A 15,658-nucleotide genomic window follows, 5' to 3' on the forward strand; every position below is an offset into this window, starting at 1 on the left:
ATTGTTTGGTGACGATTGAAGTTTTAAAATTTGAAAGGTATAGGGACTAAAATTGATCAAATTAAAGTATAGAGCCTAAATACATAACTTTCCCAAAGTTCAGGGACTAACTTCAAAATTTAATCTTTGTTTAACGCACCCGTGGAAACACAGTGCACATTGGAAACATTCTTCTGAAAAGTCCTTGCAAACAAGGGAACTTAAAAAGTGGGAACACATCCATCTTGTACTCCTTTGCTTTTGCCTCTAATGGTAAAAACCTTATTGTTTAACAAGTTCGAAAGTTCATATAATCCGGCAATGAGTCGTTTTAATATTACAATCAGTAGCAGTAACGACCAAATCGTTGGGGGTTAATTAATATTACAAGCTTGATTTATTGGAGATGATCTTGCACAAGAAATCATCAATTTCAGGAAATACAAAATAAAGAGGAAACTGCGAAGCAAATATAATATCTAAAATACATGACACAACTAAATAGAACTGAAAAATGAAGTTGGGCAGGGAGGTATGGGGATCTCAACTGTCCCTTCCAACATCAACAGTACCTTCTTCATGGAAGGGCGCAGTGTTGGTTCATCCAGGATGCACCACAGTCCTACAATCACCATCCTTTCAAGTTGTTTTATATCCACCTCCTCATCTTCCCCTGCTATCTTCCCTACCTTACCGGCTTGGTAACAATCGTAGACCCATTCTTCAAGGATAGCTTCTTCGTCCTTGAGGCTCCAATTTACACTCCGTCGACAACATATGATCTCCAATAATACGATCCCGAAGCTGTAAACATCTGCTTTCACTGTCACCGGTAGTTTCCTGTGCCACTCTGGTGCAACGTACCCCCTTGTTCCTCTGATCCCAGTGAAGGTCTTGGTTTGGTCTGGCTTTAGCAACTTGGCCAATCCGAAATCGGATATTTTCGCTTGCCCGTTTTCGTCCATTAGTATGTTCTGAGACTTGATGTCACAATGGATTATTTGAGTCTCGCATTCTTCATGAAGATAGAGGAGACCTCGAGCTACGTCGCGAGCGATTTCCACCCTATCGATCCAACAAGGTCGTCTTTCAGGTGTAAAGAGTACATCGGAAAGTGATCCATTGATCATGTACTCGTATATCAAGAGCCTATTAGCTCCATCATGGCAGTATCCTAGTAGTCGAACTAAGTTTCGATGATGAGTTCTCCCAATGATTCGCATCTCGTTTTGGAACTCTCGTTCGCCTTGGTCTGATATGTTGTCCAATCTCTTCACTGCCACAAATTTTGTTAAACCATTCAACATTACCGTCCCTTTGAAAACGGTCCCAAATGCTCCTTTCCCGATTTCTTCCTGGAAATTATCAGTCATCGCCTCGATTTCTGAAAAACTAAACGAAATAGGAGTAACGTTCTCGCACAATCTTATGTTGCTGTCTGTAGAAAACCTTTTGTATCTGAAAACACGACTCCAAAGAATCAAAGCCCCAGAAATTACCAACACCATGATTGAAAAACCAATCAGTGAAAGCCCAATGATTAAAAGTTTCCCATTCCCATCTTTAGGTTCATCAGCATGTTTTCTTGGTTCATTAATGGATGAATATATACCTACCTTGATCAAAGCGATGTTTGAATTGCTAAGATCCCTTCTCCCATATCTCAAAGGATGCCTTTGCTTCGTGCATTTTCCATCATTAAACATGGCAGCCTCACAGTTGCAATCCTCATAACATGCTGTCTCACATTCTTCTCTGGTTGTTGAAGTCACCTCAGAATATCCAGTATCTTCCCATACAGTGTTTTCAGCTGCCTGAATGGTATACTGGATTTTCCCATCATCGTTTTTACAGCTGTCGCTGGAGAAATTCCTCTCGCAGCCAGCAGTGAAATTTCCTTCTATAACTGGAGCAAATCCTGGAAGACATATACAATTAGCTTCGCTATCTACATCAACGCAATAACCATTAAGCCCACATAGACCCTTGGGTGCACGCTTGTCTGATGTAGATGACCATATAACTGATCGATTGCCGTTCCGATCGAGTCTGTAAGAATAGAGTCGAAAGATGCCATCGGAATCAATTTTCATCAGATAAATTGTTCTATTTGTATCATCATACCCTCCTGTGGTTAGATCCTTTATGTTGAAGCTTGTTGAATTGAGCATGTACAAATGACCATCATTGTCGAGATTCAGGCTCATGTTATCTCCCTTGCCATCTGTAAAGGATGACCAATAAGAATAAGGTGCTGTGTCAGGAGTGTCCACAGGGTACTGTACCAAGTTTCCATCATGCTGCATCTTAAGACGAAATATACCAGTTGACTGGTCAGTTTCCGAGACACTAGAGACCAGCTATTGAAGTTATGGTCAGCATGCAGCAACCAAGACTGTCAAAGGCACTACATGCAGAAGCTGCTGGTTCACCTAGTCAGCAAGCTGTTATGTTTCATTTTGTAATTTTAAGTTAGAGTAATGTAACTTAGTTGCTTTATAACTATGTTAGGTTTATGCTTGATGTAATTTTGATGTTGATTGAGCTGATAAATCAGCTTTGTTTATTTGTTCAAGCTAATTAGCACAAGTTACTATGTGTATTAGTGGTAGTAGGTGAAGTTTAGGTCAACCTACTGTTTTTTCAAGATTGTAAACTTGTTTATGTATTGGCTTTGGGCCATTTTGAAGTTTGAGGAATGAATTCAACAAGTTTTCATCCATATGCTCTCCATTTTTAGTTTTGCTTAAAAAATCCATTTGAGTTTTCTGCTTTGTTTCTCCTACAAGTCACGAGACTTGCAAAACAAGCATTCTGCTGAAGCTTGCTGTTGCTGCCTCTTGCTCCAACAATTGGTATCTAGAGCCGTATTCTTAGAGGACCTGTTGTAGTTCAACATCAAAATGATGGCATCATCAGGTTTTTCACCAGCTTCACCACCTGTCTTCAATGGAGAGGGCTTCAACATTTGGGCAGTTAAGATGAGGACTTACCTGCAGGCATTCGACCTATGGGAAGTTGTCAACTCAGATGCTGAGCCAGCACCTCTTCGAGCTAATCCAACAGTTGCTCAAATAAGGCAACACACTGATGAAAGAACAAAAAGGCACAAGGCCATGTCATGCATACAGAATTGTGTGACAGATGTGATCTTTATGAGGATCATGGCCTGTGAAACACCAAAGGAGGCTTGGGACAAGCTGAAAGAAGAATTTCAGGGGACTGAGAAAACAAGGCAACAACAGCTGCTCAACTTGAGAAGAGATTTCGAAAATCTCAAAATGAAAGAGGAAGAAACAGTTAAGCAGTACTCAGATCGGATTATGGCTGTTGTAAACAGCATAAGGCTCCTAGGAGAGCAATTCAGTGAAGCTAGAATGGTTGAGAAAGTCATGTCCACTCTACCAGAGAGGTATGAAGCTAAAATTTCATCCCTCGAAGACTCAAGGGACTTGACAACTATCTCCTTAACTGAGCTAATCAATGCCTTGTATGCACAAGAGCAAAGAAGAGCCAGCAGACAAGAGGAGCACCAGGAAGGGGCTTTTCAAGCCAAAGAAGCCTCGAGCATCAAAACTCATAAAGGCAAAAAGTTCTGGAAAAACAGGCCTAAGCCTGATGCTGCTAGGAGCAGTGACCAACTCTGCAGACATTGTAAAAGAGCTGGTCATCCAGAAGATAGATGCTGGTTTAGACCAGATGCAGTATGCCAACACTGCAAGAAAAAAGGCCATGCTGAAAAAGTTTGCAAGAATAGAAGCAAACCAAGACAGAATCAATTTCAGCAACAAAAGGTAGAAGCTCGAGTAGCTGAAGAAAGCAGTGATCAAGAAGAACATGTTTTTGCTGTGTCATGTACAGCAAATCAGAAAAAGGGTTCAAAGGGCTGGCTTCTAGACAGTGGGTGCACAAACCACATGTCACCAGATGCAACTATCTTCAAAACCCTGGACAGAACCTGCAAAACCAAAGTAAAAATTGGAAATGGTCAGTTAATCAATGCTGAAGGAAGAGGAGATGTGCTGATTCATACCTCTACAGGTGGCAAAATCATTTCAAATGTACTTTTGGTACCTGAAATTGATAGGAACCTTCTCAGTATAACTCAACTACTTGAGAAAGGTTACTCAGTTGTTTTCAAGGAGAAAGAATGTCAAATTTTTGATCCAAGTGGATCAAACCTCATAACAGTCACCATGACTGATAAATGTTTTGAAGTAGACTGGCCAAATGACTCACATTCAGCCTGCATAGCCTCCACTGATGACTCGAGACTCTGGCACCAGAGGCTTGGACATGCAAACTACAAATCTATAGCCCGCATGGTCAATGAAGGTCTGGCAGAAAATTTCATCGATTCAGTGAAGAATGATGAGCTTTGTGAGATATGTCAGCAAGGAAAATTGGCAAGATTGCCATTTCCAACAAGCACAACATGGAGAGCATCAGAGAAGCTCCAGCTTGTGCATACAGATGTGTGTGGACCAATGAAGACTGAGTCTCTCAAAGGAAGCAGGTACTTTATTTTATTTATTGATGACTTAACAAGATACTGCTGGATTTATTTTCTAAAACAGAAGTCAGAAGTTCCATCTGTGTTCCTGAAGTATAAAACTGCTGTTGAAACTGAGTCTGGTTGCAAACTTAGAGCAATGAGGTCAGATAATGGAACTGAGTACACCTCAGCTCAGTTCCAAGCCTACTGTGAAGAAGCAGGTATCAAACACCAGTTGACTAATGTGTATACACCCCAACAGAATGGGGTCAGTGAAAGGAAAAACAGAAGCTTGATGAACATGGCAAGATGTCTTCTGTTTGAGAAGAATTTGCCCAAAACTCTGTGGGCTGAAGCTGTTAACACAGCAGTCTATCTCCAAAACAGGCTCCCAACCAAGGCTCTGGCTGAAAAGACTCCATTTGAAGCCTGGTTTGGGTTTAAGCCATCACTGGCTCATCTCAGAACCTTTGGTTGTCTGTGCTACACACAAGTTCCAGCTGAGAAGAGAAGCAAGCTAGATAAAAGAGCTCAAGCAGGGATCCTGATCGGCTATAGCTTGGTTAAGAAGGGCTACAGAATCCTAGAACCTGCTACAAACAAGATATTGGTTAGCAGGGATGTTGTTTTCAATGAAAAAGGACACTGGAATTGGGAGAAGGCTGAACCAGAGGCAGTGGCTGAAGATCTCGCAGTGGACCAAGTTGAAAATGATGAAAACACACCTGAAATGGATGTAGATGATGTTCCAATCAGAGGCACTCGATCACTGGCTGATGTTTATGAAAGAGCACAAGTGGCTACTGTTGAACCAAGTTGCTTTGAAGAAGCAGAAAACCAGGAGGACTGGAAGCAAGCAATGATTGAAGAAATCAGAATGATTGAAAAGAATCAGACCTGGAGTCTGGTTGATAAACCAACAAACAGGAAGATTATTGGTGTCAAATGGGTTTATCGAGTAAAGAACAATGCTGATGGTAGCCTAAACAAGTTAAAGGCTAGATTGGTTGTGAAAGGTTTCAGTCAAAGGTATGGGTCAGACTACCTGGAAACCTTTGCACCAGTGGCCAGGCTAGACACTATCAGACTGCTAGTTGCCTTAGCAGCACAAAAACAGTGGCTGATACACCAACTTGATGTAAAATCAGCATTTCTGAATGGATTCCTTGAAGAGGAGATTTATGTGGAGCAACCTCAAGGTTTCAAGGTGTCTGGCAAGGAAGAAATGGTGTACAAGCTCAACAAAGCCTTGTATGGCTTGAAACAGGCTCCAAGGGCCTGGTATAGCAGAATAGATGGCTATCTGACCAGTCAAGGATTTGAAAGAAGTCTTAGCGAGCCAACTCTGTATGTTAAATCAACTAGTGCTGAAACTCAGCTCATTGTCTCAATATATGTCGATGACCTACTGGTGACAGGAGGAGATTATGAGATGCTAAGCAGCTTTAAAGTCAAAATGCAACAGCACTTTGAAATGTCAGACTTGGGATTGATGTCTTACTTCTTAGGCATGGAAGTGAACCAAGCTAAGAATGGGATTTGGCTAAGTCAAAAGACCTTTGCTATGAAGGTTCTCAACAAATTCTCAATGGAGAATTGCAAAGCAACCAGCACACCAGTTGCTGTTGGAGAAAAACTCTCGAGCCAAGACAAGCATGAAAAGGTTTGTGAAACAACCTATCGAAGTCTAGTTGGATGTTTGTTGTATTTGACTGCTACTAGACCTGACATAATGTATGCTGTGAGTCTACTCTCGAGGTTTATGCATTGTTCAAATGAAAGTCATTTTAGAGCTGCAAAAAGGGTTCTAAGATACATCAAAAGAACTTTGTCCTATGGAATGCAGTTTACCAAGGCTGAGAACTTGAAGCTAGTTGGATATTGTGACAGTGATTGGGCTGGTTCCTTGGATGACATGAAGAGCACTACAGGTTATGCATTCAACATAGGCTCTGCTATGATTTGCTGGAGCTCAAAGAAGCAGGGAGTAGTGGCTCAGTCGACTGCAGAAGCGGAATATGTGGCTGCTGCTGCAGCAGTCAATCAAGCCATATGGCTTAGAAAAATTTTGAAAGATATCAATCATGAGCAAAAGGAAGCAACTGAGATAATGTGTGACAACCAATCAGCAGTTGCTATTGCAAAGAATCCTGTTTTTCATGGAAGGACCAAGCACTTCAACATCAAACTTCATGCAGTTCGAGAAATGGAACAAGCTCATGTTGTTAAGCTGATACATTGCAGTTCTGAAGAGCAAATTGCTGATATTTTAACAAAAGCACTAAGTGTTTCCAAGTTTCAACACCTGAGAGCTAATACGGGAGTTTGCAACATGCTAACCAAGGAGGAGTATTAAAGTTATGGTCAGCATGCAGCAACCAAGACTGTCAAAGGCACTACATGCAGAAGCTGCTGGTTCACCTAGTCAGCAAGCTGTTATGTTTCATTTTGTAATTTTAAGTTAGAGTAATGTAACTTAGTTGCTTTATAACTATGTTAGGTTTATGCTTGATGTAATTTTGATGTTGATTGAGTTGATAAATCAGCTTTGTTTATTTGTTCAAGCTAATTAGCACAAGTTACTATGTGTATTAGTGGTAGTAGGTGAAGTTTAGGTCAACCTACTGTTTTGTCAAGATTGTAAACTTGTTTATGTATTGGCTTTGGGCCATTTTGAAGTTTGAGGAATGAATTCAACAAGTTTTCATCCATATGCTCTCCATTTTTAGTTTTGCTTAAAAAATCCATTTGAGTTTTCTGCTTTGTTTCTCCTACAAGTCACGAGACTTGCAAAACAAGCATTCTGCTGAAGCTTGCTGTTGCTGCCTCTTGCTCCAACACCAGCTCCTTCCCAGCTGAGAGAGGTTGTCCTTGTAGAATGCTAGTGGTTGGATATTGGAAGCTCTGCCATATCCTGTCCTCGTCAGAGTTGTATACAACGAAATTGCCAGTATCAAGCATCGAAGCTGCAGCAATTTTCTGAAAAGCATCGGGGACGATGTATACGTCTCGTCTTGGCGGTGACTGAAGAATGAGCCTTCCATCGGTTGTAAGAACCAAGCTAGCAGTGCTTGGAAGAGGAGGATCATCTCGGTTGGCAGTCCAAACTACTGTCCTTTGAGGAACTCCAGCAAGGAAAACCCCAACACCATAGCCCTTACCTTGGGGATAAAACCCAAAGCCATAGAGACTAGAAGGGGATAGCCATGTGGATTTGCCGGTGGGCTTGGGTGTCAAAGATGAGCCCAAACGTATAGTGGAGTTCCTTGGTTGAGCTACTGCATGCAAATGAAAGGAAAAGGAACACACAAGGAAAAGAAATGAAATGGCGACCATGGCTGAGGCTAAAAGGTACAATATCCCTATAGATTACAGAGCATTTCGTTATACATATATATGGTTTAATGAGTTTTGAGAGTCAATACTTTGAATGAATTTTCCATCTTACTTTTCTGATAGTATAGTAATCAGGATGAAATTTCGTCGTAGACAAGTAGGTCATACGCGTTGATTCCAAAGGCGACCAATCATCGATTGGCTACAGCTAAGGTCTAGGCACAATTACTTCAGTTCATTTAGAATTTGTTTTTTAGAAAAAAACTTATACGATTACATGAAAAATTAATTAAATCCATGTAAAGGTATCACTATGAGACAGTAAAATCTCATGTACTAGAGATAGGAGTTTCTCAAACAACATCAAAATCGAGAGATATCTATTCACGCACTTGATCATTCGATTGGCAACTACATTTTGAGCTCTCGGTATATGACGAATTCTAATCTTTCAATCTCATTTGAGCAAGTTATTTAATCGTAATTCAACTATTGGCAACGCCACACTCTAGTAAAGACTCCACTAAAAGCGCATTATCATATTCTAGTTCGAGTTGCTTATAACCTTTTACCCATGCTTTTGCACAAACCTTCAAGCATGGCTCTTGCTTCAATTCAAAAAATCGTGCCCTTGCCCGCTATCATTGAAAATCCATACAACCATTTCATCTTGGCATCTCTAAATACCCGTCCAATCAGAGCATTATTATCAGTGCTCCATCCATGTTAAGTTTAATCCACCCTTACTCCGGTGATAGTTTAATTACAAATTTTCAATTTCAACCTTCATGATATTTTTATTGCTTCACCCCATTACTTAATTTGTCATTTGTTTCTTGATTAATGTCTACAATTGTAACTTACTTTATTTAGGTCTCAAATTTTTATTATATTTTAAATTTTACTCAAACAACTTGTATATAAATAACCCTTAATAATGCATTATTTTATATGGTAAAACTGCTTTTTTTAGGTGGAATGATAAAATATTTATATTTAAATTTATTTTGTACATAAGTGTATAGAAAATGACTTAAGTACATTTTTGAGTTTTTTTAAGCAGGCAAGTTGTTTAGCTTTACCATTAAAAATGGTTAAATCTCTTGCTCTTTCTTCTTCTTTTCTCGATTTCTCTCACACCTATCTTGACTATCGAGTATCGACCAAAGCTGTGGGGCTTTAGCATTAACAGATGACTTTGCAAATGATAATCTATTACTTGGTCTTTAAAATTAAAATTTACGGTAAATCATTTAAATATGATGGAATTTATTTTTTTGTTATTCAATTATAAAAAATTTTAAAATATCATCCAGTAATAAAATCCGGGAAAAAATACGAACAAAGGACCGAAATACGAACATGTTGGTGTCGCCTCTGCCACAGGCACCTTTGGTGCCGCCTGTGGTAGGCCCATATTTCTGCTTTTTTTTTTAACTGTGTTTTTTGTACCATTTTGGTAAATAAAAAAAGTATACTATTTTAGTTTTTTTTTTAAAAAAATTTGTATTATTTTAGTAAAAAATCTGGTGATTTTCTTTTTATATAAAAATTAATTTAAGTTAAGCTTAATATTATTATATTAATAATAAATTTTTATTTTTAAAATATTTAAAATTAATAAAACATTATGATTTTCAATATTATTAAACTTACATATTCCATTATTTATATCTAATCATATAATAATTTATATTAATAAATTATTATTTTAATAAATTATTTAGTATTCAATTTTATTTAATAATAAATTTTTAAAATAATAATTTTAAATAATATTATATTATTAAAAATATCCAATATTAATATTTTAATAATAAATATTTATTACAATTATAAAAATATTAATAATAAAGAGAAATGATTGTATGAAACAGTGAATCCACGTTATCCCTATCCCTTTCCAATAGGAGAATGATAAATTAAATTTTTCTTCCTAGTTGGAAAGGATAAAGATAATGTAAAATCACAATGTCATACAATCAATTCTCTTTAGAGAAAAAACGACCAAATCAAAGTCAGTTCGATCGAATAACCCAACCCAATAACCCAAAATTGATTAACAAAAAAAACAGACCGAATCAAAATGGGTTCGATTTGGTCAATTTTCCCAATTAAAGTCAGTCAGGTTAATTTATTAAGCATGGAATTTAATGTCTCTCAATGAACAAAATCACAAATTCAAAATTTGTAAATAAAAAAATGTTAGTTTTATTTAGGGGTTTAATCCAACTTGACTACGAATTTAATCATGATTCAATATATGAGTACTTGATATCGAAAATCTTTTGCGAAATATTAGTTTTTTTGGGTATTGTCTTTCTCATTGGTTATCTTCAATTATTTTCCTATTTCATTCTCTGTTGAGTTTTTAGTTAGATTAGTTTAGTAATTTTAGATTAAAAACTATCACTCTAATTTGTCGGCTAAATAATAGAAAAACGGTAATTACTAGTACTTTTAGTCCTCGTGGATACGATATTCCCTACTCACCATAGCTATACTATTGTTCGATAGGTGCACTTGCCTTTGTCGTAATTATAGTTAGTTTAGTGACAAACACTATTTCAAAGAGAATACGCATGGAGTGAATGAGAAAAAGAAGAAAAAAAAAAGGTTGATGGGCAAGAGAAAAAAGTGGCGGTAGCTAATCTAGAGACTAACACGACCGCTAGACAAAAACAAAAAGATAAGAAGCAAAACGACATGGAAAAAAATTTAGGGTTTTATCACGACAAAATCTCGACAAAATTTAGTATTTGTCTTGGTGGATAAACAGAAAATGTTAAACAATACAACAGTAAAAGATACATACACCTTTAAACTTTTAGAACTAATCTATATTACTCGGGCTTTAGCTTAACAAGTTCAGAATCTGTTTGAATAAAGTATGCCGACTTAATCCATCCACCAACCCTTATCCTGTTCAACTTACGAGTCCTGAAATTATAAAAAGACACCGACCCGACATCCACCATAAATAGAGTGTCAACACCGTAGAAGGAATGAATTCGAGAACGAGGCAGAGGAACCTTTTCGTGTAAGCTTTTCAAATTTATGGTGTGTTTTCTAATCCAAATCTTTTCATAGTTTAAAATCCAAACATCTAGCATCTTAGTTTCTTGTCTAAGATGGATCAACCCGAGTTTCCCTTCGCATGACACAGGGGTGATCTGATCACAATAATCGTTTCCACGAAGTGAGTCCGGCAGTGAAGTCATTGCCCATTCCTCTTTGTCTACGTCGAAAGATAACATGGTGTACTTGTCTTGTTTGTCGTTGAACACAAGCCAATGGAGGGCGCCGCACGCAGAAACATCTTGATTGCATTCGAAATAGTCGTTGTGTGTTAATTTTAAATCGTCTGATTGTCTCCATTCCCAACTCTTGGAATCAAATATCTCGCAATGCCATGATTTTTCATTGGAACATACATTGAAATTATCTTCTTCGTTGGAACATTCTGAATCGAGGTCCAATTCGAGGTCTATAGTGTCGTCGCGGCTGTCGGAGAGTCGGACAATCTTGAACCATAAAGGGTTCGATCCGAGGACCAACATGCTTATCTTAGCCGTCCAAAATCGAGGATTTGGAGACGGAACAACTTCCCACTGTTGAGTAGTTGGTTTACAAATATAAAACGGGTCATCTCTACGTTTTCCCGGAGTGCATAAAACCAAACATCCATTGACCGTTGCTACAATCCAAGCAGGTTGGGGTAAAAAATTAAGTAAATCCTGAGTTGGTTTTGGATCGAGTCCTGACACCAAGTCCGAAGTCAATTGACCAAATAGTCTCGAAGATTGAACTAAATATCCCACCATTGTTGATGTCCTTTGAGAATGTAGCCGCATAAAATTAGATTCGTAAGTGAGATCCTTGCATTCTTTCGAAAGAACCCTACACTTTTTCATTGTTTTCAAATCAGCCCTCGAGAGGATTTCAAATAAAATATCGGCGCTAAAATCGTAAGACGCCATCAATCTTTTGAGAAAAAGAAGAATATGCAGTTAATTACAGTGAAGATTATTAATTAGGGTGTTTATATATATATATTAATTGGATGAATTTAATTCTGGTTAGAAAGTAACTTCTAGTTCGAATAAGAGTAGGATTAGGTTTCTTACAAATTTTAAAAAAAAAAATCAAATTAGCTTTTTTTTTTTGAATTACAGTAACAAGAACAAACCCGGCTTAAGCCCAGACAACACTTGAAGCGGTGAACACCATTGACCATCAGGCCATTACATAAAAATAAATTATATGATAAGAGCTAAAATAAATTATATGCATTTATTAACTTAAATAAAACTAAATCTTTCTAAATCAAGATTAATAATAGTTTATACGATTTTTCTTTTTATAAAGTACATAAAAATAAAAACTTCTCTTTATTTACTGTAAATTATCTTTATGTGCATGATTCTTTTCTTTTGGACAAAATTAATTATTTAAATAGCAGACACGACTCAATGAGAGAGCAAGCAATCAAAAGTCGGTTATCTCAAAGCAGAATTTGGAATTACATACACTTAACTTCTGCAATTGGCCCTGCTATTCAAACAGTGTTGTTGGATTAGGAGAAGAATCCATGTTTGTTAATGTCAAGAAGCTGCTAGTCGACAAGGCTTCCATTTCCAGGAAGGTAATAACTCCTCTCTTTCTTTCTTCACGCACCCTGGTGGAAAGAAACAAAATCGGCTTTTTTACCCCAATCGTATAGAAAATATATATATCTTAAATGGCATCCCAATCTGATTAATTACAGAAATGGTATGAATGTTACTATGTCCGGGGTTGGTGCCTGTCAAGATGGCACCACCACCCTAATTTTTTGCCACCACCATCAGCCAAACATTAGCCTGTTATGAACTTAAAAAATATATATATATTGGTAAAGGGTAGGCATATGATGACATTGGTATTTTTTAATAATATACGGGTAAAAATCGGGTTAAAATACGGGTTGGGGTGGAGATGTGTCCGGCAAGACCCAAGTAGAGGACATGTGTCAAGCAGTATCCAGAGTGGAGGAGCGCTGTTAAGCGACATCGAACCCTATTTAAACGATGTTTTTTTGAACGGTTTAGCATATAAAAAGAAAAGAGGAAAAATTTTTTGTAGAAGAAGAGAAAACAAACAAGAATTCGTAAGGTTAGTAGATTACTATAGTATTTTTTTTTACATGATAATCTTTTTTTTTTCAAATAATTTTGAGAAATTTAATTATTCTTTATAAATTTAGTATTAACGATGGATAATCAATTTTTCGTATGCACTTATTTTAATGGAGTAATTTTAACAACAGTTAGATATATATGTATTTAAATGTCACCAACAAATAATAATAAGATTTAATAAAAATATATCAGTTGAAGATATGAAAAAAAAATTAGTGCAAAAATTATTAGACCTTATAAGAGGAGAATCTCGAAACTATTTTACAAATTCTTAATTTTGACAAATTCCATCAAATTCACTGAGATATAACTTGTAAACGATTTAAAGGATCTCCTGCCTTCATTCCCTTTTCTTTCCTGGAGGTCTGTTAGTGGCTTTGTTCCATATTGTTTAAATCTGACATCACCCTTTTTAAATGAACCTAACCCAACAACTAACCAACAAGCAATATTCCTAATTTCTGACTTCTCAGCATTATTTTTGAACTCCAATTCATTATGGTTTCCAGCTTGAGACCCATTCTCCAGATTGCCCGTGTTCCGATGTTAACATCTATCACGCAAATTGTTATGTTTCTTTTACCAACTTGTAAATTCTTAATTTTACAATATTTTATTAACATATACAGTTCTTATGGAGATGATAACTCTTTTACTTACTTATTACTTGATAACTTGATAATAACTGTATATAATTATCTGTCGAATTCTTTCTCTTTTTATAGTCCATCGCAGTTGTTAGGTTGATAGCTTAGCCTAGGAATGTTAGAAGGTAGTTTTTTTTTCTTCTTTTTAATGCATGAATTGCCTCTTTCTGGTAGTTTGCCTTTTTTGTGACTTTCTCTAATCTCTGTAGTATGCTCTCTGTTGTATAAAGTTTGAACAATTTTTCCTACTATGCCTTATCTTCATTAAGTTACTTAATCATGATCACATCCATACATTTAGTAAAATAAACAAAACTGTCATATGTAGTTACTTCAAGTGAGTCATAAGCAAATTTTCTCGAGAAACAAACAGAAATATGGATATCATTAAACCCCAGAAATAAATAGAATCCACCAAATCTAATGTTTTAGAAGCTCAATTCCCCTTTCTGAATCACAAAGAACACAAAAGGAAGCCCATAACTGAATGCCACTAAGCCTGCCATTCCTGTGTAAGAATTAAACTCGAAAGCTGAAAGTTCATGAAATGAAAGCAAATGGAAAAATGTTAAATTACTTTTTGGACCTGAACTTGGTTGTTTTTTCCCATCGGGGTCTGAATTTTTTTTATCTAAGTTAGACCTTGAACTCGGCAATTGTTCCCATATAGGCTTTGAATTTTTTTCCAAGTTAATCCTTGAAATTTTCTTGAAACTCTAAAGTTCAGTCCCTTGTATGAAAACAATTGTCAAGTTTAAACCCTAATACGAGAACAAATGGCAAGTTCAAGGACTAACTTGGAAAAAAAGTTCAAGCCCCAATGGAGGAATAATTGTCTAGTTCAAGCCCTAATGTGGAACAATTGTCGAGTTCAAAGACTAACTTGGACAAAAAAAAGTTCAAGCCCCAATGTGAGAACAATTGTCTAATTTGGGCCCTAATATGGGAACAATTGCCTAATTCAGGCCTTAACGTAGGAAAAATTGCCAAGTTTTTTAGACATAAAAAAGTTCAAGCTCCCATATTAAAAATATTACCATTTTTATAGCCTAACTTGCAAAAAAGAAATTCAGCTTCCCAACATGAGAATAGTTAGTGGAAGCTCAAAAAATGATTTAAGCAAATAGAAAACAAAACTGGTTTTAGTATCACTCACCATATGCAACAACACCTCTTCCAACAATTTTCCTCGTCTTTCTTTGCTTAAGATCCTCTGGTTCTGATAAACATACCAAATGCAAAACCATGGAGAGTATAACCAACAAACTCCCTGTTTTCTCCCTAACAACTCTCTCAGCCAAATCTAATGACCACAATCCAGCTATCTTTCTTACATAACCTTCAACCACAACCTTAATAAACAACAATACTCCAAGACACAGTGCCACTTTTGCAACATGTTTGATATACCCTTTTGCTGAGACTCTCCAATTTAGTAGATTGACAATACAAGCACAAGCATAGAGGGGAAACCAGAAGTACCAATCTATGGAAGAAACTATCAGATATTAAAACAAAAACCCAATATGATTAAAACATAAAAAAAAACAATAAAACTGGAAGTATACCAGGGTCATTTAATTGAACTGATGAAGAAAAACCAAACATAATTGCCATTAGCAGAGAGCAGCAGGTGAAAAGATTTCTGGGTTTTGCCATTTTATTAGGTTGAACATGGAAAACTAATTTAATTATTATGATATATGCGTGTATTAATAAAGTTAAGATATAGGTCAACCCTTTCTGGCAGCTGATTTTCCCTCATATATATATATATTCCCCTTCCATCATCAATGCACTAACTTTAATAAAATTGCAAATTTTCATGTTTTAAAGGATATGTTTATTAGGAGTATTTTTTAAATAGAGAGTACAAAATGTAAAGTATAAAAGATAATATTTTAAGTTATTAAAAAACCAATTAGTTATCCAATATATGAAATTTTAAAAACTTCTTTTAAAAAAGTTTCAACTCTCACTAATTTCAAATTTAAATCCTAAAATGGAGTCTAAAATAAAGA

General features: G+C 36.4%; 4 protein-coding genes across 4 annotated transcripts; all 4 read right to left on the minus strand.

Moving 5' to 3' along the window:
* Positions 1-290: 290 nt before the first annotated feature.
* On the minus strand, positions 291-2,285 carry LOC107960888 (G-type lectin S-receptor-like serine/threonine-protein kinase LECRK3). Its single transcript, XM_016897142.2, has one exon. The coding sequence runs from the start codon at positions 2,283-2,285 to the stop codon at positions 477-479; it is 1,809 nt and encodes a 602-aa protein (XP_016752631.2). The 3' UTR covers positions 291-476.
* A 4,967-nt stretch (positions 2,286-7,252) lies between these two features.
* LOC107960889 (G-type lectin S-receptor-like serine/threonine-protein kinase LECRK1) lies at positions 7,253-7,810 on the minus strand. Its single transcript, XM_016897143.1, has one exon. The coding sequence runs from the start codon at positions 7,808-7,810 to the stop codon at positions 7,253-7,255; it is 558 nt and encodes a 185-aa protein (XP_016752632.1).
* Positions 7,811-10,653: 2,843 nt separating this feature from the next.
* LOC107960890 (uncharacterized) lies at positions 10,654-11,790 on the minus strand. The gene has a single exon (XM_016897144.2). The coding sequence runs from the start codon at positions 11,788-11,790 to the stop codon at positions 10,654-10,656; it is 1,137 nt and encodes a 378-aa protein (XP_016752633.2).
* Positions 11,791-13,931: 2,141 nt separating this feature from the next.
* LOC121216261 (uncharacterized) lies at positions 13,932-15,333 on the minus strand. Its single transcript, XM_041091743.1, has 3 exons — positions 15,206-15,333; positions 14,794-15,123; positions 13,932-14,145 (listed from the first exon to the last, which is right to left on the minus strand). Exons 1-3 carry the CDS (start codon positions 15,294-15,296, stop codon positions 14,066-14,068), a joined length of 501 nt encoding a protein of 166 aa, XP_040947677.1. The 5' UTR covers positions 15,297-15,333; the 3' UTR covers positions 13,932-14,065.
* Between the last annotated feature and the right edge of the window lie 325 nt (positions 15,334-15,658).

The sequence above is a fragment of the Gossypium hirsutum genome, chromosome D04 (genome assembly GCF_007990345.1).
Source record: "Gossypium hirsutum isolate 1008001.06 chromosome D04, Gossypium_hirsutum_v2.1, whole genome shotgun sequence".
NCBI lineage: Eukaryota > Viridiplantae > Streptophyta > Magnoliopsida > Malvales > Malvaceae > Gossypium > Gossypium hirsutum.